A 22,901-nucleotide genomic window follows, 5' to 3' on the forward strand; every position below is an offset into this window, starting at 1 on the left:
TTTGGGAATTTCTTCGGATATACATTTCGAAATATTTTCTTAAATGCTTTTGAAACTTTTTGTCATTCTCTTCAGAAACCTCTGTGGTAATTCCTTTAGTTATAAGTGTGGCAATTTCTTTGAGGATTCCTTCGGCTTCTTTTTTTTTTGGGAATTTCTTCGGCAATTCGATTGCAATTCATACAGCAATTTCTTTGGAAATTGCTTTCGAACTTTCAGCGGCAACTCCTATGAAATCCCTTCAGAAATTTATTTGCAAACTGCTTCGGCATTTTTTTTTTTTGATTTTTTTTATAATATCGATTTTACTACAGTTTTTGTTTTATTTTCTTAGAAATTTCAGAAGCAATAAAGTTTGGTCGCACTATTAACACTAAGGAACCTGTGGAGCGGACCTGATGTGATGGTTAGAACACTTGACTATCACGCTGAGGACCTGGGATCGAATCCCACTCCCAACAAACTCGCAAAATGTGAGTTCTTCCTTCGGAAGGAAAGTAAAGCGTGGGTCCCGAGATGAACTAGGACACTAAGGACACTAAGGACACTAAGGAACCCTTGAATAATTTCATGGAGGAACCTCACAAGGAATTCCACGAGAAGCCTTAAAAAACTTCTGAAAGAATCCATAAAGAAAATTCTGGACTAATCTCTGCAGGAACTGCTGTATGGAACCCTGGAGAAACATCAGCAGGAATTTCTAGTGGTTCAAGAATATCTCTTAGAGAGATCCCGGCAAAAACTTCCGAAGAAATCCCTAAATAAACTTTTCGAGGGATTGCAGAAGGATATCCATGAAAAATATCCAAATTCCACCTGTAATCCACAAAGAAATTCCAGCACGAATCCCCAAAAGAATTCCAGTGGTAATTTCCAATGGAATTCAAGAAAGAATCCTCAAAGGATTTCTAAAAGGAGTCAACTAAAAGTACCCAGAATCTCTGAAGGAGCTCCTGGAGAAATTCCTGATGGAATTCTAGTAGGAATTACCGAAGGAGTTCCGTGCGCCGACTATTTTTTGCTCGGCGGCGGCGTGAGGGTCATTTTTGGCCGGCGGCGGCGGCGTCATCGGCGTCACGCCGGTGGCAGCTTTCGGCGGCGGCGGCGGCGGCGTGAATCGGCGTGGCCAAAATTTGACCATAATGTCAACATTGGCAAAGCAAATAATAGTTTTCATTACGCTCTAGAATTTGTAGTCTGATCTTTTTCATGACTTTTGATGACATATGAACTATTATGTTCGAATGGTCTCCAGGTCTCCAGTTAGCCTAGTGGTTGAGGCTATGGATCGCCAATGCGGAGATGGCGAGTTCGATTCCCGTCAGGGTCGGGAAAATTTTTTCGACTCCCTGGGCATAATGTATCATTGTACTTGCCACACAATGTAAAAATTCATGCAATGGCAGGCAAAGGAAGCCCTTCAATTAATAACTGTGAAAGTGCTCTAAGAACACTAAGTTGAAGAGAGGCAGGCCAAGTTTCAATGCGAACGTCGAGCCATTAAGAAGAAGAAGAAGAAGAAGTTTGAATGAATACTTTTTTATTATTTCTGTTTGGATTCGTCACTGCGACTAGTGATTGACCTATTGTAGCATTACCCGTATCCTTATTGCATGTTGCATTACTCCATTGCAAATCAAGGACAATAAAATATCGATTTTACTACAGTTTTTATTCTGTTATCTTATAAACTTCAGAAGCTATCAAATTTGATAATAAGGTCGCACTATTTACACTAAGTAATCCCCGTATGATTTCAGGGAGGAATCTCAGAAGGAATTCTAGGAGGAGCCCACAAGAAACTTCTGGAGGAATCCATGAAGAAAATTCTGGACTAATCTCTGTAGAACATGCGGTATGAAACCCTGAAGGAACTTCTGCAGGAATATCTGGTGGTACGAAAATCTCCCATAGAGAAATCCCTGCAGAAACTTCTGAAGAAATCCCTGATTGGAATTTGCGAGGAAGTTCAGAAGAAAATCCACGAAGAATTCCCAAAGGAATTCCAGAGCGATTCCCCAAATGTATTCAAGCACTAATCCAAAGGGAATTACAGCAGGAACTTCCAAAAGAATTCCAGGAGAAATCCCCGATGGAATTCTAGGAGGATTCAACGAGAAACATCCAGGAGGAATCTCTAAAGGAATAACAGGAGAAATTCTTGAGAGAATTCTAGGAGGAATTGCCGAAAGAATTCCACGAGGAATCCTCGAAGGAATTCCAGCAGGAATCCCTGAAGGAATTCTATGAAAAATCCCTGAAGGAATTCTTTGAAGAATTCCTGAAGGAATTCTAATAGAAATCCTCTAAGGAATCCCATGAGGGATTCCTGAAGAAATTCCAGGAGGAATCTCCAAAATAACTCGAAGAGGAATCACCAAAGGAACTCCAAGAGCGAATTCCAGAAGGAATCTCCGATGGAATGGCAGGAGAAATCCCAGAAGGAATTCCAGGAGGAATCTCGGAAGAAATTTTAAGAGGAATCACCAAAGGTATTCCAAAAGAAAATTCCGAAGGAATTCCAGGAGGGATCCCCGACGAAATATCAGAAGGAATCCTCGATGAAATTTAAGGAGGAATCTTCGAAAGAAGTCGAGAAAATATCACCGAAAGAATTCTAAGAAAAATCTCCAAAGGAATTTCAGGAAGAATCTTCGAAAAAATTACAGGAGGAATCTTTGAAGGAAGTCTATGAGGAATGTCGAAGAAATTACTGGAAAAACCCCAGCAGGAATTCCAAGGGGAACCACCCATGGAATTTCAAACAGAATCCTCAAAGGTTTTTCAAGAAATCCCGAAGGAATTCCAAGTCGAATCCCTATAGGAAATCCAGGAGATATCTCCAAAAAAATTTGAAGAAGAATTCCCCAAAGAAACTCTAGGAATAATCCCTAAATTCCAAGAGGAATTTTTGAAGGAATTCTTAGAGAAATTACCGAAGAAATTCGATATGGAAATCTCGAAGGAATTCCAGGAGGAATCCACGACGGAATCTTCTTCTTCTTCTTCTTCTTCTTTATGGCTCAACGTCCCCACTGGAACTTGGCCTGCCTCGCTTCAACTTAGTGTTCTTTGAGCACTTCCACAGTTATTAATTGAAGGGCTTCCTTTGCCTGCCATTGCATGAATTTGAATATTGTGAGGCAAGTACAATGATACACTATGCCCAGGGAGTCGAGAAAAGTTTCCCGACCGGAACGGGAATCGAACCCGTCGTCTCCGGATTGGTGATCCATAGCCTTAACCAATAGGCTAACTGGAGACCCCACGACGGAATATCAAGAGGAATTACCGACAGAATTTCAGGAGGAATTCAAGAAGGATGTCCAGGAAGAATCCCGGAAGAATTCCAGAGAGAATTTGCAAAAGGAATTCGAGAAGAAATCCCCAAAAAATTTCTAGAAGGAACCATCGTAAAATATTCAGGAGGAATGCGCGTAGAAATTCCAGGAGAAATCCTCGATGGAATTTCATGAGGAATCATTGGATAAATGGAATCATAGGAGGAATCCCCGAAGGAATTTTAGAAGGAATTCCCGAAGGAGTTCCAGGAGGAATACTTGCAGGAATTCGATGAGAAACCCCTAAAATAGTTCTAGGAGGAATCCCCACAGGAATTCCAAAAGAAAATCCCGAAAGAACTGCAGCACAAATCCCAAAGGAATTCCAACTATAATCCAGTAAGCAATTCCAGCAGGAATCGCCAAAAAAATCTAACGGGAATTTCCAAGGGAATTCGAGAAAAATCCCCAAAGGATTTCTAGGAGGAATTAACGAAAAATATCAAGAAGGAATCTCTGAAGAAGTTCCAGGAGAAACTCCTGAGGAAATTCTAGGATGAATCACCGAAGAAATTCCAAGAAGAATTCCCGAAAGACTTCCAGAGGAAATTCGCGAAGAAGTTCTAAAAGGAATAACTTAAGGAATTCCAGAAGGAAACCTCGAAGAAATTCTAGGAGGAACCCCTGAAAGAATTCTATGAGAAATTCCTGGAGGAATTTCATGAGTAATACCAGGAGGAATCTCCGAAGATATTTGAAGAGGAATCACCAAAAGAATTGCTAGAGAAAACTCGAAGGAAATCCAGAAGGAATCTCCGCAAAAAATTCAGTTGAAATTCCCGTATAAATTTCTGGAGAAGGTTCCCTCGGAATATCAGGAGGAATTCCCAAAGAAATTCCAGGAGAAATCCCCAAAAAAAACTCTGGGAGGAATCTCCGAATTATTTCCAAGCGGAATAATCGAAGGATTTTCAAAGGGAATCCCCATAGTAAATCCAGGAGAAATCGCCGAAGGAATTCCAGGAGAAATCCCAGGAACTCTAGGAGGTATTCCCGAACGAATTTCTGGATGTATTCCCAAAGAACTTCTAGGAGAGATCATAAAAGGCAGAGGTTCCCAAACTTTTTGCTACCGCGGCGCCTTTTGAAATATTTTAAATTGTCGCGGCGCACCAACAACTTTTTACAAAGAATTTTTATAATTTTAACACCTCCAGTTCAAAATTTCAAATATAAATCGTAAAAAAAACCGTTCAATGTCATGCTTCCTTGTAATTAAAAAAAAGGAAATTGCTTAAGGTGAAACATCAAGAAATCCTATTGCAATTTTGCATACTTCAGAGGCACAAATCTGATGAACGAAGTATCGAACCAAGCCGCACTTGTTTATCCTGGCTTTGCTCACTTGTAAAAAGAGGCAGCTTTTGCAAATCGAACGCATTTGTTTACGAATTTCCAAGATTGATGCTCTTGAAAACGTGAGTAGGGGTCCAAGTCGGCCATTGTGGCAGCCATATTTGTACTCTCTTATGTTTCTCCTTGAAGATTCGCAGAGCTTAAAACAAATTTCTGCAAATTAAACTTTTAAATTTGTTAAACAAAGTACGTAGATTACCAAATTTCAGGGAAAATAGATATAAAAATGGATTGTTTAGAAGCTGTTAGGACGGCTGACGGTGACGGTGAGGGGTCATGTTTTGTATTCGGAACTCAAAAACCCCAACTCAACAACTCAAAAAAGGAAGTTTTCAGAATCACGCGTGAAATCGACGCATAAATTGTCGCAGACTTTTTTATACGGTAAGGATCAAAACCAGCCTAGAGCTGGAAATCTCAATTATAGAGACAAACAAACAAGTTATGATCGTGATGTAAGTAAAAATGTCGTCCCAAATCGTTTGAGACAGCACGAAGACCTGGAGATTGATAGTCATTATAAATGACAGTTTCTTGAAATATTGACTTTGAATTACAAGCTATTGAATAAATCGAAAACTAAGCAGAATCATACAAAGTCAAAATTAAAATTTGAGAGTTTTTACGAAAATTTTCAAAATTTCGGAAATTTGAAACTTTTGTGAAGATTCAAATGTTTGATGAGAATATTCGAAAATCCGGAAAACATTCGTAGACTTTGGAATATTTACTTTTTAATTGAAAATTCAGATGAAGAAAAACCCCTTTGAATGACTTTCTTTTGAAGTCTTCCTCAAAAAGGTACGACATTGGTATAGAATACAAAAAAGAGTTTGAGGAGACACCAGTTATAACAATACAATAAAAAACAACTAAAAATATATTCTGCCTTTAATAATAAGAGTTTGTTTTTTATGTTTTGGCTCAAGCGCCTGCGGCGCACCTGAGAGATGTTCACGGCGCACCAGGGCGCCGCAGCGCACAGTTTAGGAAGCACTGATAAAAGGAATTCCAGGGTGACTCCTGGAGAAATTCTAAGAGGAATCTCTGAAGGAAATCTAGTAGGAATCTCCGAAGGAATTCGAAAAGAAATAGTCAACGAATTTCAGGAGGAATTCTCAAAGGAAGTCTAGGAGCAAACTTCGAAAGAAAATGTAGGAAGAATCTCCAAGGAAATTCCAAGATAAACCCCGAAAGAATTCCAAGAGAAATTCCTGGAGGAATTACAGAAGGAATCTCCGAAGATATTCCAGGAGGAATTACCGAAGGAATTCCAGGAGGAATCCTTTAAGGAAGTCCTGAGGAACCCGTGAAAGAAGTCCAGGAGGAATCCCTTGAAAAAATTACAGGAGAAATCCCTGCAGGAATTCCAGGGGAATTCCCGAAGGAATTCTGGTAAGGAATGTCCGGAGGATTTCCAGGCGTAATCCTCGAAGGATTTTTAGCGGAATCCTTCGAAGAATTCCTGGAGGAATTCCAGGAGGACATCCTGGAGGAATTCTTGTTAAAAATCCATGAAAGATCCCTAAAAAAAATCCGGGAGATATGCGTGATTGTAATCCTAAGGAATTTATTGAAGGAACTCCTACAAGATTCCCTGAAAGAACTCCTGTAGGAATTCCTGAATGAGCTTCTGGAAAGATGTCTGATGTAACTTATGGAGGGATCCGCGAGACTTCCTGGAAAATTCTCAATTTTAATCTACAATCTGAAAGCACCCCAGCAGCGATCTCTGGAAGAACTCCTGGAAGAATCCCTAAAGAAACTTCTCGAAGAATCCCCTAAGGATATCCTAAAGGAATCTTATATAGGAAACCCTGAATAAACATCTGGGGGAATCCCTGAATTCTCCTGCAGGTAACCTTGGATCCTCCTGTAATACTCTCTGAAGGAACGCCTGGAGATATTTGAAGGAACTTCTGTAGGAATCCCTGAAGAAATTCAGGAGGAATCATCTGCAAGAATCCCTGAAACTCCTGGAGGAATCTCTGAAGGAGCCCCTAGATTAATTTCTCAAGACTTCCTGCAGAAATTCCTCAAGAAACTTCTTACGGAATTCTCGATGGATCTCCAGGAGGCATTTATGAATCCTCCTGAAAGAATATCTGAAGGTACTTCTGGAAGGATACCTGAGCGAACTCCTGTTTAAATAAATTTCTGAAGGAATTACTATTGAACACCTGGAGACTATTAGTATCCTTTAACGAACTCCTGAAGAGATCATCGAAGAAACTTTTGGAGCAATCCTGGAAAGAACTCCTGAAAGAAACTCTGAAAAATTTTCACAAGACATCCCGAAGTAATTCCAAGAGGATTCCCTAAAAAAATTTCAGGAGGTATACTAGAAGGAATTCCTGTAGGAAGCCTTGATAAAACTCCCGAAGTGATTCCTGAAGGATCTCCTTGGGCGATCCCTACAAAAAGTCAGGAGAAATTCCTTGATGGAATTCTAGAGGAATTTGTGAAGGATGTCCTGGAGGAATCTATGAGGGATCTCCTGGACTAGTTTCTAAAGAAACTTTTGTAGGAATTCCTGAAGGAACTTTAGAAGGAATCCCTGATTAAACTCTCAGACCCTGAGGATCTTCTGGGTGCATCTCTGTTATATCTCTAGAAGGCATCCCTGAATCCTCCAGAAAGAATTCCTGAAGTTTTCCCTGACAGTACTCCTGTCGAGATCTTCCTGAGAGATCTCCTGAAAAACAAAAAAAAAAACAATCCTAAAGGCATCACTGAATCTTTCCAGAATAATCTCTGGAAAAACTTCTGGAGAGATATAAATGATGAACAATGAATGAAATGTAATGGAAAATTAAACAAAAATCATAAAATTCGTATTTGAAAGCACACTCTGAATTTCCATTTGAATTTCTTCAGAAGTTCTTAATAAGTCTTCTGCAGAATTGTTTTATGATAGTGATCGTGAGAATTTTTTATCTCAACTTTATATAAACTTAATTTTGTTCGTGCACTGATCACCGGCGCGAAAAATGAAAATCGGCGGCGTGACAAACACCGGCGTATGGCGCGCCGCCGATACCTCGGTCGGCGTCGGCGTGGGACAAAAAGTGTCGGCGGCGGCGGCGCGGCGCGGCGGCGCACAGGTCTAGTTCCAAGAGGAATTCCCGAAAAAAAACCCAAAAGAAATTCTCGATGCGATTCTAGGAGGAATAACTGAAGGCAAGCATGGGAAAACTCATTCGCTCACCCGAATGCCGGCGATGCAAAATAGCAAAAAGAACGCCAACAACCCAATACTGAGTGAGAGCACAGCGCACTAAGGACGAACGCAACACGAACGGCTCGCAACCGACGCCACCGAAGCGAATCAGGAGAGAAACAAATAGAGTGCAAACCGAATCAGCTTGCATCGGTGTACAACGGAAAGAACGTTCGCTCTCTCAACTACCGAGTGGCATTCAGCTGATTGAATCAAAACGCACTCACTGATTCAATTCCCAGTACTGAATGCTTCCACTGAACGCTAAATGAACGTTCCAACATGAATGCTCTCGCACCCGACTCAGAACGCAAACATTCGTTCAATCTTGGTTCGTTCGCCTTCGGCACTCAGATTCGGTAGCGATTAATTCGGCCGTCGTTGCTTGCGTCGCCCGGTGCTCGGCGATTAGAAAGAACGGGCAATGAAAGTGGAAAGATTTTGCTTGGCTAGGGGAGAAGCACACTCGCATCAGATTGTGCGTGGATGTGAGTGAGGGATACCCAATAAATAAATGATTTTTCCCATCCTTGACTGAAGGAATAACAGAAGGAAATCTCGGAGGAATTCTAATAGGAATCACCAGAGGAATTCCATGAGAAATACCATGAGAAATACTATGCGGAATTCCCGGAGGAAGTCCATGTGGAACTCCCGGGATGAGGGATCAGCATGAGGGATCCCCGAAAGAATTCCAGTAGAAATCTCCGAAGATATTCGAAGAGGAATCACCAAAGGAATTCTAAGAGGAAACTCCGAAAGAAATCCAGTAGGAGTTTCCGTAGAAATTTCAGGAGGAAAGCCCCGACGGAATAACAGGAGAAATCCCTGAAGAAATTTCAGGTAGAATTCTTGAAGGAAGTCCAGTAGGAATCCCTAGAGAAATTCAAAGAGGAATTCCCGGAGAAATCCTTGAAAGAACTCCAGGAGGTATCCTTTAAGGAATCCCAAAAGGAGTCTCTGCAAGAATTCAAGGAGGAATCTCCGAAGGAACTCTAGGAGGATGTCTAAAGAAATTCTAGAAGGAATCTTCAAAACAATTCCAGGAGGAATCCCCGAAGGAATTCCGAGAGAAATTGCCTTAGGAAGCAATCCTTGAAGAAAGTCCAGAAGGAATATCCGACGGAATTCCATGAATTTCCTGAAGGAATTTCAAGAGAAATCACCGAAAAAATGTTGGGAGCAATCCCTGCAGGAATCACAGGGGGAGCCCCTGAAGGTATTAATGGAAGAATTACCATGCGGAATAATCGAAAGATTTTCAAGAGGAAACCCCGAAGGAATTCCAGGAGGAACCCACGATGGCGTTCCAGGAGGAAGCCCCTTAGATAGGCCAGGAGGAATCCCTGTAGGAAGTCCAGGAGAAATCCCCGAATAAATTAAAGGAGAAGTCCTTGCAGGAATCCCAGGGGGAATCTCAGAAGAAGTCCTAGGAGGAATCTCCGAAGGATTTCCAAGCGGAATAATCGAAACATTTTAAAGAGGAATCTCCATAGGAAGTCCAGGAGAAATATCCGAAGAAATTCCAGGAGAAATCAGCGAAGAAACTCTAAAAGGAATCTTCGAGTTAATCGCAGGAGGAATCCCCTGAAGATGTCCAGGAGGAAATATTAAAAGAAGTCTAGAAGGATTAGCCGACGGAATTCCTGGAGAATTTCCTGAAGGAATTCCAGAATGAGTTTTAGGAAGAATCTCCGAAGGATTTCCAAAAGAAATCCTTGAAAGAATTCCAAGAGAAATCCCTGAAGGAACTCCAGGTGAAATCCCGAAATAAGATCCAGGAGGAGTCCCCGGAGGAATTCTAAGAAAGTTCATAAAACTAATTCCTAGAGAAAACCATGAAGGAATTCCAGGATGAATCCACGACGGAATATCAGGAGGAAACCCCGAAAGAATTTCAGGAGAATTTCCCGAAGGAACTCTAGGAAGCAGCTCCGCACATATTCCAGGGGATATTCCAGGGGAAATCTCCGAAGGAAGTCTAGGGAAATACCTAAAGGAAGTCCAAGAGAAATCCTCGAAGAAATTATAAGAGAAATCCCTGTTGGAAATCCAGGGCTATCTCCCGAAGGAATTCCGGTAGGAATCTCCGAAGGATTTCCAGGCAGAATTATCAAAGGATTCTCAGCGGAATCTCTCAAAGGGAATCTTTCCGGGTAAGGGAAGAAGATGTATCCCCTAAAGACTTCCTGGACAAATTCCCGTAGAAAACCCTGGAGGAATTCTTGTAATTCCATGAAAGATCCCTCAAGAATATCCTAAAGATATGCCTGATTATAATCCTAAGAATATTATTGATGGAACTTCTACGAGCTTCTGGAGAGAACTCTGGTGTAACTCCTAGAGGCATCCGTGAGTCCTCCTGGAAAAATCTTAATCTCAATCTACAATCTGAAAGAACCCCAAGAGCGATCCCTGGATGAACCCGTTGAAGAATCCCTAAAGGAACTTCTCGAGGAATCCCCCAAGGATATCCAGAAGGAACATTAGAAGGAACTCTTATATAGGAATCCCTGAATTCTTCTGGAACTCCAGGAGAGATTTCTGAAGGATCTTCTGTAGGTATCCCTGAAGAAATTCAGAAGGAATCTCAGAAGAAACATCTGCAAGAATTCCCGAAACTCCTGGAGGAATCGTTGAAAGAACTCCTGGTCTAATTTCTGTAAGAACTCCTGTAGGAATTTCTAAAGGAACTTCAGAATGAATCCCTGCAGGAACTCCTAGACTAATTTTTGAAGACCTACTGCAGGAGTTTTGGAAGAATCTTCTTACGGAATTCTTGGATGGATCTTCAGGAGGCATTTATCAATTCTTCTGAAAGAATCTTTAAAAATTTTCATGAGGCATCCCGAAGTAATTCCAAGAGGAATCCGTGAAGGAATTTGAGGAGGGATGCCAGAAGGAATTTCTGTAGGAACCCCTGATGAAACTCCCGAAGTGATCCCTTGAGGATCTCCTTGTGCGATCCTTACAGAATGTCACGAGACATCCCTTGTTGAAATTATAAAGGAGTTTCTGATGAATCCTCTGGAGGAATCTCTGAGGAAACTCCTAGACTAGTGTCTGAAAAAAAAAACTCAGGAATTCCTGAAGGAACTTCAGAAGGAATCCCTGAAGGAACTCTCAAACTAATCTCTGCGGGACTTCCTATGGGAATCTCTGGAGAACGAGTCTCTGATGTATCTTTAGGAGGAATCTCTGAATCCTTCTGAAAGAATGTCTGAAGGAACTCCTGAAGAATTTTCTGGAAGAATCCCTGATGAAACTCCTGGAGATATCACTGAATCTTGCTGAAATAATCTTTGAAGAAACTTCTAAAGCGATATGAATGATAAATAATAAATGAAATCTGATTGAAAATTAAAAACAGTTCTAGGAGATTCGTATTTGTTTGGATACCCTGAAATTCTATTTGTATTTCTTCAAAAATTCCGAATAAGAGCTTCTTCAGAGTTTGTCCAAATACTAGAAAAAAAAAATACACAGACCAAAGTTGGTAATTGGAACTTTGGTCTGTCTATTTTTCAAATTGTTATAACTTAAATACTGTTAATAATTTTAATATCACAAAGACATAACTTTAGTGACTGATTTTTTAATTGATATTCTCTTAAAACTATGAAACTATTCGTTTTTAAATAATCAGGTTACCGCTAGAGAATAGTTTTGAGCGTCTTTAACTGCAAAGGTAACCGAATATGAATAATAGATTTACTCTTTGATGATAAGAAATCAATTATTGCAGTCAAACTCTTAGAATTTTTATATCAACTCTGTGTATAACTGAAGAAATATGAAACCGATTCAAATCCATTGATCTTATCCAATCCCAAAATTAATTGCTGAAAAATATTTCAAAAGAGATGCCAAAGAAATGTACATAGAAATTTCCGCAAGTATTTACTAAGAAATTTTCGAAGGAATTCTCAAAAAATATGCCGGAAGACTTTCTGAAAGAATTTCCAAAAAATAGCTTGAGGAGTTTCCTTGAAAATTACCGATTACGAATTACCGATTACGATTTTCAGAATTCAATGTCAGAGAAATTCTCTAAGAAATTATAGGAAAACTTGTTACAGAAATCAGAAAGAATTCCAAAATTAATAGCAGAAGGGATTTCTGAGCCAATTCTGATGGAATATCCGAAATAGTTCTGGAAGAAGATGGCGACTTTTTTTTTAAATAAATTCCCGAAGGAAATCTATGAGAAATTTGCTGGAGGAATTTTCAATGGAATTATCGCGAGGCAATTGCGTAGAAGTTTCCAAAATAATTACTGAAGAAGTTACAAAAAGATTCGCCTGAGAAAATTTCAAACGAATTGCTGATGAAATTTCATACCGAAAGAAACTGCTGTGGGAATTACATAAATTATTACTGAAGGAATCTCTAAGAAATTGTCTGAAGAATGCATAATGTATGAAGAATTAGCTCTAAGTTTAAATTCATGAATATAATTGCTCTCCCACTTTGACATAGAGCATAGTAGATGACATGTTCACAACTGAGGTCCGAAAGAGAAGGAGTAACATGCGAAGGAGATATGGGTTGTGAAAAGAAGCAACATATCTTCTGAAGATTTCTCCAGGAGTTCCTGGATTCTTCGAGAACTTTCTTCCAAAATGTCATGAAAGGAATGTGCGAAAGTTCTACTGTAAGATCTATGTTCTTGGTCAGGAAATTCGGCTTTTCAAACCTTGAATTTCTAGAACGAAAACGTTTACGATTTTTCCCCCGTTTGTTACCATCCCCTCATTGGCGAGTCTAGTTTTTTCTTTTTTCTTACTCACTCTCCTAAACAAACACGAGAAAGAGAAGGATGGAAAGAGGTGCCGCGACACCCCTTTGCATCCCGCTTTCTCTTGTGTTTATCAAGGAGGATGAGTGAGAAAAAAAGAAAAAGTTAGATTCGCCAATGCATCTCCTGGGAATGTTCTAGAAAGTCAAGGACTGGTAAGCCAAAATTCCAAAACATCCCTAGAAATTCATTCGGAGTTTCCTCCATAAATAAGTTCCATTGTTTTTCCAGAAATTTATTCCAAATTTCCTTTAGGAGTTCCCCAAGTAACCATTTGGCAATATTATTTGCCTTGCGTGCCAATACAGTGCTAATGTAGAACTGACATGCTCTACATTGGCCGTATAACAGCCCTATAAGGCCAAAAAGGTGAAATACAGAGCTGATGGTTACTTGAGTCCTTCTGTGAGTCCTCAGGGAGCTCCATCTCAAACCATATTGGAGTTCCTTCAAAAGTTCCCTCTAGGATTCTTCCAGGAGTTTCTAACATTACTGAAAAACATCAATGGAATTCCTCCACGAACCTCTTCCACGATTCTTTCTGAGACTCTTTTTGGGGCTTCAAGAGTTTTATTCCTGGATGCTCCAGAAGTTCCGGGAATCCGTAAGGAATTCTTTCCGAGATAGTTTCCTTCTGATAGTTTCTTTCAGAATGTCTTCAGAAGTTTCTTTCTGAGATTTTCAGAAGGAATTCCTGGATAAACGGAGTCAGCTATAAGAGGTAAACAAGAAAGATTTCCGGGGGAATTCATTGATGGAGAAGTTCCTTAAAAATATTGGAGGCATTCCTCAACGAACTCGTGTAGGAACTTTATATGGATTTCCAAAAGCAAATCCATGAATGAACTCCAGGGGTAATCTCCCAAATTATTAGAAAATTAGAAGATTCAGTCGGGGTCTCCAGTTAGCCTAGTGGTTAAGGCTATGGATCGCCAATCCGGAGACGGCGGGTTCGATTCCCGTTCCAGTCGGGGAAATTTTCTCGATTTCATGGACATAGTGTATCATTGTGCTTGCCTCACAATATACCAATTGCAAGGGACAATATACAATGGCAGGGAAAGACAGCCCTCCAATTGATAACTGTGGAAGTGCTCAAAGAACACTAAGTTGAAACGAGGCAGGCCAAGTCCCAGTGGGGACATAAAGCCATAAAGAAGAAGAAGATACAGATTGTTGATTAATTTTCAAATAGAGAGATGAAGTTGTAAAAAATGGCGTTCTGGTGGGACTCGAGCCCACGATTCCGTATTCGCTAGGCTGGCGCTTTAACCAACTAAGCCACAGAACAGGTAACAATTCTACGAAATAGAAAGGCAGTCGTGAGTTTAAAAGTCATCAGAACGCGATTTTTTACACGATTTCAATTAATAAACATTCTGTTTCTTCTAATTTTCAAGTTATTTCCAAAACGTTTCGACGTACCAGCAATTGATACATGCCTGTAAAAGGGCAACATTGACATGTGAATCCCTTAATAAACTGCTGGAGGATTTTCATTAATCCTGTTCAACGACGTGGGTTGAACTTGCTCGAACTTGTTCCATCCCGCTCTTTCCCGTTTGTTGACAAATGGGTAAGAGTAGGATGCAGCAACTTCGAGTAAGTTCAACCTACGTCGTTGAACAGGACAATTATGAACATAATTTAAGAATGAACTTCCGGAGGAATTCCAGAGAAATCAATGGAAAAGGAGTACCCGGAACGATCACTTAAGCCATCCCGGAAAGAACCCCTGAAGGAGTTCCCAGAGGAACCGCGAAAGAAATTGCTGGAAGAATCCAGGAAAGAGTTCCTGAAGAAATCCTGATAGCGTCACAGAAGTAGATCTCCGCAGGAAGACCCAGATTAATGCCGGCAGGAGTTCCCGAAGGAATCCGGGAAGTAGTTCCTGGAGAAATACAAGCAAAGGTTCTTTAAAGAAATCCTGCAAGGGGTTCTTCGAGAAATTTTCACAGGAATCCCGGAGGAAGTTCTTGAAGGAATTCCAAAAGTAATGCCCGAAACAAACCGGAAGGAGTTCCGGGAGTGATACCAGAAGAATTTCTTGGAGGGTTTTCGCAGAAGAATCTTCTTCAGAAGAAACTCATGGAGGATCTTCGCATAGAATTGCTGAAGGTGCCTGGTGATATCCCGGAAGGAATAGAAGAAAGAGTTTTTGAAAAAATCCCGGAAAAAACTTCTGTAGGAATTCCGAAAAAAAAATCCCGGGTAGAACCGCAGAAGAAATCTCCGGAAGGAACTGTGGATCCAGAGGGAGCCTGTAGGAATCCTAGAAGGAACTTGACTGCTGATAGAATTCCAGTATTAATTCCTGGAGATAGAAGCCAACGATCTTAGCAACAACAGCGTGCAGTGCCTATACAGCACTGCACTGTTAACGCTACTGTCGATTTTGTAAGAAATTTCCAATTTCCTGGTTTTGTTGTTTACAAAACCTCAATAGGAGTGGAAGAGAGGGTGAGAGAATTCCTTGCAGAGCCAGTTTCTACTCAAGAGGTCACTAGTGGCATCCCAAATAGAAACTTATGCGATTCAAGAAAAGCGTCCCAATGTTGACAGAAAAAATCAATTTTAACTCTGACCGCGAATCTGTTGCTCGCAGCTGGAATGCATAAGTTTTAAAAAGTCTATCCTAGAAGAGGAGGGCTAACCGCAACAACTTTCGAAAGGATTTCTGTCGCTTTTCGCGGCTGCTAAACCCGCCCTGCTTCTGTGCATTCCGATCCGACTAGATATGAAAATCGCCCCGCAGGCAGGCAGGCAGGCGAAAGGGAATCCTGCTGCAAGGAGGCGCAACCGCTGGCTGCAAGATGTAGCACTAGCAGTAGTAGTGCATGGACGACGTAGCCATAAGCGGATTGCTTATTCTATTCTATGCAACAAACATGGCAAGCGCGATTTGTGCCTTGTTTCATGAGCTCCGTCGTATTTTTGTTTTTATTTTTTCCTTTTTCTCAATGTTTCAGTTCACTGTTTTAGCAGCCAAGGATGAGTTTTTTTTTCGCTTTTGCTACTGGTGGGGGTGTACGATGAAATCTTTGCATAATGCAAAATAAACAGACGAGTTTATGAACCAGCCACAAATGTGTCGTCCTCCGTCCTCCTCGGTTCGGTTGAGCTCTACATTGCGCTGCTGGTTCGGGGCTCCGGCTTGGGCTTGGGGCTGCATTTGCTTAGCTCTGCTTAATATCAAAGTTCGAGCGGGGAGGAAAAGTTTCTTCGGGCCCGACGAACGTTTCTGCAATGTTAATTCACCCAATTACCTTGACGATAAATTTTGAAATTTCCATTAGCATAAGATGTTGCACAATTTGTCGTTGAAGAAATACTAAAATCGGTAAACAGAGCCTTGGAAAAATTATTATGGGTACATCCACAACAACACTATGCACAATCTGTATGCGATGCCAAGGGTCTTCCTGGGAATATGTCAATTGACATTTCTTAAGGATTATTCTGTGAGTCTGTCTGTCTGTCTGTCTGTCTGTCTGTCTGTCTGTCTGTCTGTCTGTCTGTCTGTCTGTCTGTCTGTCTGTCTGTCTGTCTGTCTGTCTGTCTGTCTGTCTGTCTGTCTGTCTGTCTGTCTGTCTGTCTGTCTGTCTGTCTGTCTGTCTGTCTGTCTGTCTGTCTGTCTGTCTGTCTGTCTGTCTGTCTGTCTGTCTGTCTGTCTGTCTGTCTGTCTGTCTGTCTGTCTGTCTGTCTGTCTGTCTGTCTGTCTGTCTGTCTGTCTGTCTGTCTGTCTGTCTGTCTGTCTGTCTGTCTGTCTGTCTGTCTGTCTGTCTGTCTGTCTGTCTGTCTGTCTGTCTGTCTGTCTGTCTGTCTGTCTGTCTGTCTGTCTGTCTGTCTGTCTGTCTGTCTGTCTGTCTGTCTGTCTGTCTGTCTGTCTGTCTGTCTGTCTGTCTGTCTGTCTGTCTGTCTGTCTGTCTGTCTGTCTGTCTGTCTGTCTGTCTGTCTGTCTGTCTGTCTGTCTGTCTGTCTGTCTGTCTGTCTGTCTGTCTGTCTGTCTGTCTGTCTGTCTGTCTGTCTGTCTGTCTGTCTGTCTGTCTGTCTGTCTGTCTGTCTGTCTGTCTGTCTGTCTGTCTGTCTGTCTGTCTGTCTGTCTGTCTGTCTGTCTGTCTGTCTGTCTGTCTGTCTGTCTGTCTGTCTGTCTGTCTGTCTGTCTGTCTGTCTGTCTGTCTGTCTGTCTGTCTGTCTGTCTGTCTGTCTGTCTGTCTGTCTGTCTGTCTGTCTGTCTGTCTGTCTGTCTGTCTGTCTGTCTGTCTGTCTGTCTGTCTGTCTGTCTGTCTGTCTGTCTGTCTGTCTGTCTGTCTGTCTGTCTGTCTGTCTGTCTGTCTGTCTGTCTGTCTGTCTGTCTGTCTGTCTGTCTGTCTGTCTGTCTGTCTGTCTGTCTGTCTGTCTGTCTGTCTGTCTGTCTGTCTGTCTGTCTGTCTGTCTGTCTGTCTGTCTGTCTGTCTGTCTGTCTGTCTGTCTGTCTGTCTGTCTGTCTGTCTGTCTGTCTGTCTGTCTGTCTGTCTGTCTGTCTGTCTGTCTGTCTGTCTGTCTGTCTGTCTGTCTGTCTGTCTGTCTGTCTGTCTGTCTGTCTGTCTGTCTGTCTGTCTGTCTGTCTGTCTGTCTGTCTGTCTGTCTGTCTGTCTGTCTGTCTGTCTGTCTGTCTGTCTGTCTGTCTGTCTGTCTGTCTGTCTGTCTGTCTGTCTGTCTGTCTGTCTGTCTGTCTGTCTGTCTGTCTGTCTGTCTGTCTGTCTGTCTGTCTGTCTGTCTGTCTGTCTGTCTGTCTGTCTGTCTGTCTGTCTGTCTGTCTGTCTGTCTGTCTGTCTGTCTGTCTGTCTGTCTGTCTGTCTGTCTGTCTGTCTGTCTGTCTGTCTGTCTGTCTGTCTGTCTGTCTGTCTGTCTGTCTGTCTGTCTGTCTGTCTGTCTGTCTGTCTGTCTGTCTGTCTGTCTGTCTGTCTGTCTGTCTGTCTGTCTGTCTGTCTGTCTGTCTGTCTGTCTGTCTGTCTGTCTGTCTGTCTGTCTGTCTGTCTGTCTGTCTGTCTGTCTGTCTGTCTGTCTGTCTGTCTGTCTGTCTGTCTGTCTGTCTGTCTGTCTGTCTGTCTGTCTGTCTGTCTGTCTGTCTGTCTGTCTGTCTGTCTGTCTGTCTGTCTGTCTGTCTGTCTGTCTGTCTGTCTGTCTGTCTGTCTGTCTGTCTGTCTGTCTGTCTGTCTGTCTGTCTGTCTGTCTGTCTGTCTGTCTGTCTGTCTGTCTGTCTGTCTGTCTGTCTGTCTGTCTGTCTGTCTGTCTGTCTGTCTGTCTGTCTGTCTGTCTGTCTGTCTGTCTGTCTGTCTGTCTGTCTGTCTGTCTGTCTGTCTGTCTGTCTGTCTGTCTGTCTGTCTGTCTGTCTGTCTGTCTGTCTGTCTGTCTGTCTGTCTGTCTGTCTGTCTGTCTGTCTGTCTGTCTGTCTGTCTGTCTGTCTGTCTGTCTGTCTGTCTGTCTGTCTGTCTGTCTGTCTGTCTGTCTGTCTGTCTGTCTGTCTGTCTGTCTGTCTGTCTGTCTGTCTGTCTGTCTGTCTGTCTGTCTGTCTGTCTGTCTGTCTGTCTGTCTGTCTGTCTGTCTGTCTGTCTGTCTGTCTGTCTGTCTGTCTGTCTGTCTGTCTGTCTGTCTGTCTGTCTGTCTGTCTGTCTGTCTGTCTGTCTGTCTGTCTGTCTGTCTGTCTGTCTGTCTGTCTGTCTGTCTGTCTGTCTGTCTGTCTGTCTGTCTGTCTGTCTTATAATGAATATTCCGCAGCTTTATTGGCAAAAATGTCGGTAACAGTATAAGTCGTAGGTCAGAATGTGTTCAAAGAAATCGAAAACCTCTGACGAGAATGCTTGCATTGCAGATATTTTCAGATGTAAATACATTAATACATATCAAGTTTTGGTTCCAATTCTATGACAGCATACCCCTCGGCTAAATCCCGCCTGAGAGAGCGAGCCAGTCCATCTAACCATTCACTGTCATTGATTCCTCTCTTCCTCTCTCACACGTAACCGCTCTCACACAATTTTCACGCATTTTGTTTTGATTCCCCTGTTTCGGTACGATAGCATATCGTGTTTGACAGTATTTTCTTCAACCTGTTTTTCTTTGGCATGAATAGAAACATAAGTGTTTTCCACATTTCCACCACCCATTTCGGTTCGCCATCAGCAGTAATAGGCCTTTTCATGTGACAGATCCGTGCATGCATTTGTTTACAAAGCTTGAACAACAGCTGCTAACACGAACGTGTCATCTTCATAGAAGAACTGTCAAACGCCCGAAAAATCAGCTGATTTAAGACGTCACATGAAAAGGCCTATAGCTATAGAGGCGGCCATTGACAGTGACAGTCAGTCGTTCATAGTCAGGAGAAGATAGTGTGCGTGCATCATACGAGCGAATGTGTCAAAAGTGAACTGGAAAATTTTTCTGCATACAAAAATAATCTGCCAGGTGAAAAAAAAGCTTCTGCTAACAAGTGTCCGCTTTGCGAGGTTTAGTGGTTGAATTTAGTGGATTAATTTGCAACAAAAAAGTGCAGCTCATCATTACTGGACTCTTCAACATTGAAATAAAATGTTTTTCTAGTCGCAGCTGGATCCGTACCGCTTATCAGTGAGATCTGTACTTTGACCTTTCCTGGAGGACTCTCTCACTCAGGAGGAGGAGACCTGGAATACATTCCATCACTGCAATAGGAATCAACAAATCGGATATCACACACAAAAAAATATCAGGATGAGCTCATCACACTGGGAGGAATTCTACGCTACCCATCTGCCCCCGAACTGCTTCGAGGACAATCGATCTCTGCTGAAGGAGTTCTGCGATCGACATTTTAAGCTGGAAAGCAACATCGTTCTCATTACGGTAACTATACCTAGGAAAAGGAAGATTCCATTCCCCATCCTATCCTTTTTTTTTTTTTCATTGTTTGGTGATGGTCACTGTCTCGTCGTCGTCGTCATCATCGTCGTTGTAGTTCCACTTGACTCGGTTGGTTTTATTGCCTTCTCCTACCAACCACACCGATCATCCCTGGTGGGGTAACTAAACAATAACGAAGATGATGGATGGGCTTTCGGGAAGGTGTGGCTGACCGAGTCGAATCGAACAGTGCAGTGGAATGGGTCAGGTTTTATGATCTGGCTGGGGCTAATATTGTTTTTTCTCTGCTGGTATGGAGTATCGGCTTAAAACGCACCAGCTGGGGTAAAACGACCCCCCAATATATCACTGATCAAAAGAGTTTTTATATGATATTTTTGCACCAACCGATAGCATTTTTGATTTCCCTACTTCTCAATCACTACAACTTGGAGTTTCATAAGCCAAAAATTTAAAAAGTTAAACATGATTTTACTTATACATGTTGTAGTAATACGAAGGCTATTATCTCATATTCGAAAGTCAAAATTGAACATGCTCATTCGCAAAATTTATTATTTGGGCGAAGAAAAAACAAATATTTTAAAGTACAAAATCATGAGTAATCTTGAGACTCAATGCGTCGGCTGTCGCCATAACTCCACCTTTCGGCCGAGTATTTTCCACCTTTTTGGACGTTTTCATGTGTTTTATGGCTAAAATTGAGTCGATTCATAGGGGCACGTGTCACCCCGATCTTCCCTTATTGCATCATGTAAGTTTGGAATTCATTTTTAGCTACTTCAACGCAGGCAGTCAGACGACCATTTGTGGGCTGGGTAATTTGTTTTTTTTTTTATTGTGAGATAATTAACATCTGCTTCCTAATGCTTATCAATCAACTGAGTGGTATTACCCTCCTAAGGTTTTGATACTCCACACAGACTGCGCCCAAAGCTCTCCACCATGATCAATTATCGTACCGGTGGAGCGGATCTGGTTGGATGGTTAGAACACTTGACTATCACGCTGAGGACCTGGGATCGAATCCCACTCCCGACAAACTCTCAAAATGTGAATTCTTCCTTCGGAAGGGAAGTAAAGCGTGGGTCCCGAGATGAACTAGCCCAGGGCTAAAAATCTCGTTAATACAGATAAAAAAATAAATATTATCGTACCGGCAATAAACACGGAACAACCTAGAGCATAGCTTCCCAACCTTCGTTTCGCGACCCCCCAACCGCTTGCAGGCACGCTTCGATTGTTTTACGAAAAGCGCAGTGACGACAGACTGGGGGTCGCGAGATCCAAGGTTGGGAACATGGACCTAGAGTGACTTGAACTACCGCAAGTTGCCTCACCATTAGCGCAGAATCTCAAGGTAGTGTTGCAAGACGAGGGTAAGCTCGATGTGGCTCCCTGGAAGACTAGAAGATGAAACTCAACGCCACCTTGAACAATGGTTCGACGACGAATGCAGAGCGATTTTGGAAGAGAAGAACACTGCGTGGGCGGTAATGCTGCAGCAAGAAACCCGGCAGAACGTGATACGATACAAACGAAATCAGATTCAGCACATCAGCCTCCTTCAGGAGGAAATACGCCAATTGGAAGAAGCGGGCAGCGAAGAAATCGAACTGATGTGTCGTTGCCAAGCAACTCGGACATTCTACTTGAAGCTAAACGCTATTTGCAATGGCTTCTTTATGCGAGCCAATATTTGCAGCGATAAGGACGATAGGCTACTGATGGACGAATGTAAGGTGATCGAAAGGTAGAAGCAGCACTTCGATTAACACTTGAATGGCGTGGAGAACGTAAGCACATAGGGCCAAGGCAATTAATTCACCAGTGCAAAACCTACAAAGCATCTGTTAAGGATAATATCGAAGCTAAAGTTAACAAGATCGGCCTAGGAAAATTGGTCATCTGTCTGCACCGATTGATAAATCAAGACCCTATTTGGAACACCGATTTTTCAAGATAAAAACATTTTGGGTCTTTATAATTATTTTTAAAAATTGTTATTTTTTAATGGAAAATTTTATTAGGAATATGAAAACAATTTTAGAGGATATTCAACTCCTCCAAACTCTTTTACTATAACAGAATGATTGAGGTACAATTGCAAATATGTTACTTGTTGCGATTCAATACACAAGAAACAATGACATCTGGAAGGCGACCGTAACAAAATTTTCAAAAATGTGAAATGTGATTACGCTTTGAACGTCACGAATGAACTTTATAGTTTGAAGTGACGTTTATAAAAATGGCCAAAGACCATTTTGAGATATACAGAACTGTCCTAAATATCAGCCAAAAACATAAAAGATTGGATTGCCCAGAAAAGAAAAACTACAAAAATGCTCAAAGGCGGAATTGGGCATTGGAGGGTTAATCAGTTGCACCTGTTTTTTGCCTTTCTCGTACACTAAGTGTACTGGAAAGGCTATATGTTCACTCCAAAAATGACTTTTTGATAGAAGGCCCGGAGGGTCGAGTCACATATACCAATCAACTCAGCTCGACGAATTGAGGTGATGTCTGTGTGTATGTATGTGTGTGTGTATGTATGTGTGTATGTGTGTATGTGTAGCATAGCATAGCATGAATACTTGCACAAATCTTGGATGGAGTTGCAAAGTTGAATATTTCCATTGACATTGCTGATGTCGCTACTATCGACAATGCCATAGATTCACTCAGCTCCACACACCTGGCCAAGTCCTTGCAAGCATTTATAAATCCCTTCATCAACTTAGAAAGAGCCCAGAAATGAAGCATCTTCCAATAGATGAAAGGATGTTGAAAATAGCGAATTTTCAACTTATATGCAGTTATAAAGTAAATATACTGAAATAGAATTATTTATAAATAAATAATATTGGAAAGATCTCATCAATTGTTGTGGGGTTTTTGTGGTTCAATGCCGATCATCTAATTGTCTTGATTAATGTTCTTCTCTGTAATGAACAACATGATACTCAGCAAAGAACAACACTATACTGAATACTTAACACCCGCGCATCTATTGTTTTGATTTTCACTCGAGACAATAGCGAACGCGATCGATTATGCTGCCATACTCACCCCTACAGGAGTGATGCATGCACAGCAAAGAACAACACAATACTTAATACTCGTGTGTATGTGTGTATGTGTGTGTACAAAAAACTCACATCACTTTTTGGCAGTAAACCTCAACCGATTTTAATGACCGACGGTTCATTCGACGCGGAATCTGGTCCCATTGTTTCCTATTGAAAATGGTTCGGATCGGTCCAGCCGTTCCGGAGTTATGGCCATTTAGGTGTTTCGG

At 41.7% G+C, this 22,901-nt stretch overlaps 1 protein-coding gene across 5 annotated transcripts in view; it reads left to right on the top strand.

Moving 5' to 3' along the window:
• Nucleotides 1-18,857: 18,857 nt before the first annotated feature.
• LOC109411495 (phosphopantothenate--cysteine ligase) overlaps nucleotides 18,858-22,901 on the top strand; it is an 81,222-nt gene continuing 77,178 nt past the window's right edge. Inside the window, exons 1-2 of one of the 5 annotated variants that reach the window (XM_062847233.1) lie at nucleotides 18,858-19,247; nucleotides 19,301-19,582. In XM_062847233.1, the coding sequence (XP_062703217.1) occupies nucleotides 19,451-19,582 (132 nt within the window). In that variant the 5' untranslated portion in view covers nucleotides 18,858-19,247; nucleotides 19,301-19,450. Of the gene's footprint in view, nucleotides 19,583-22,901 lie in introns of all 5 variants that reach the window. The other 4 variants (XM_062847234.1, XM_062847232.1, XM_029867584.2 and 1 more) reach the window with 4 other exon arrangements.

This window comes from Aedes albopictus, chromosome 1, assembly GCF_035046485.1.
Source record: "Aedes albopictus strain Foshan chromosome 1, AalbF5, whole genome shotgun sequence".
Classification (NCBI taxonomy): domain Eukaryota; kingdom Metazoa; phylum Arthropoda; class Insecta; order Diptera; family Culicidae; genus Aedes; species Aedes albopictus.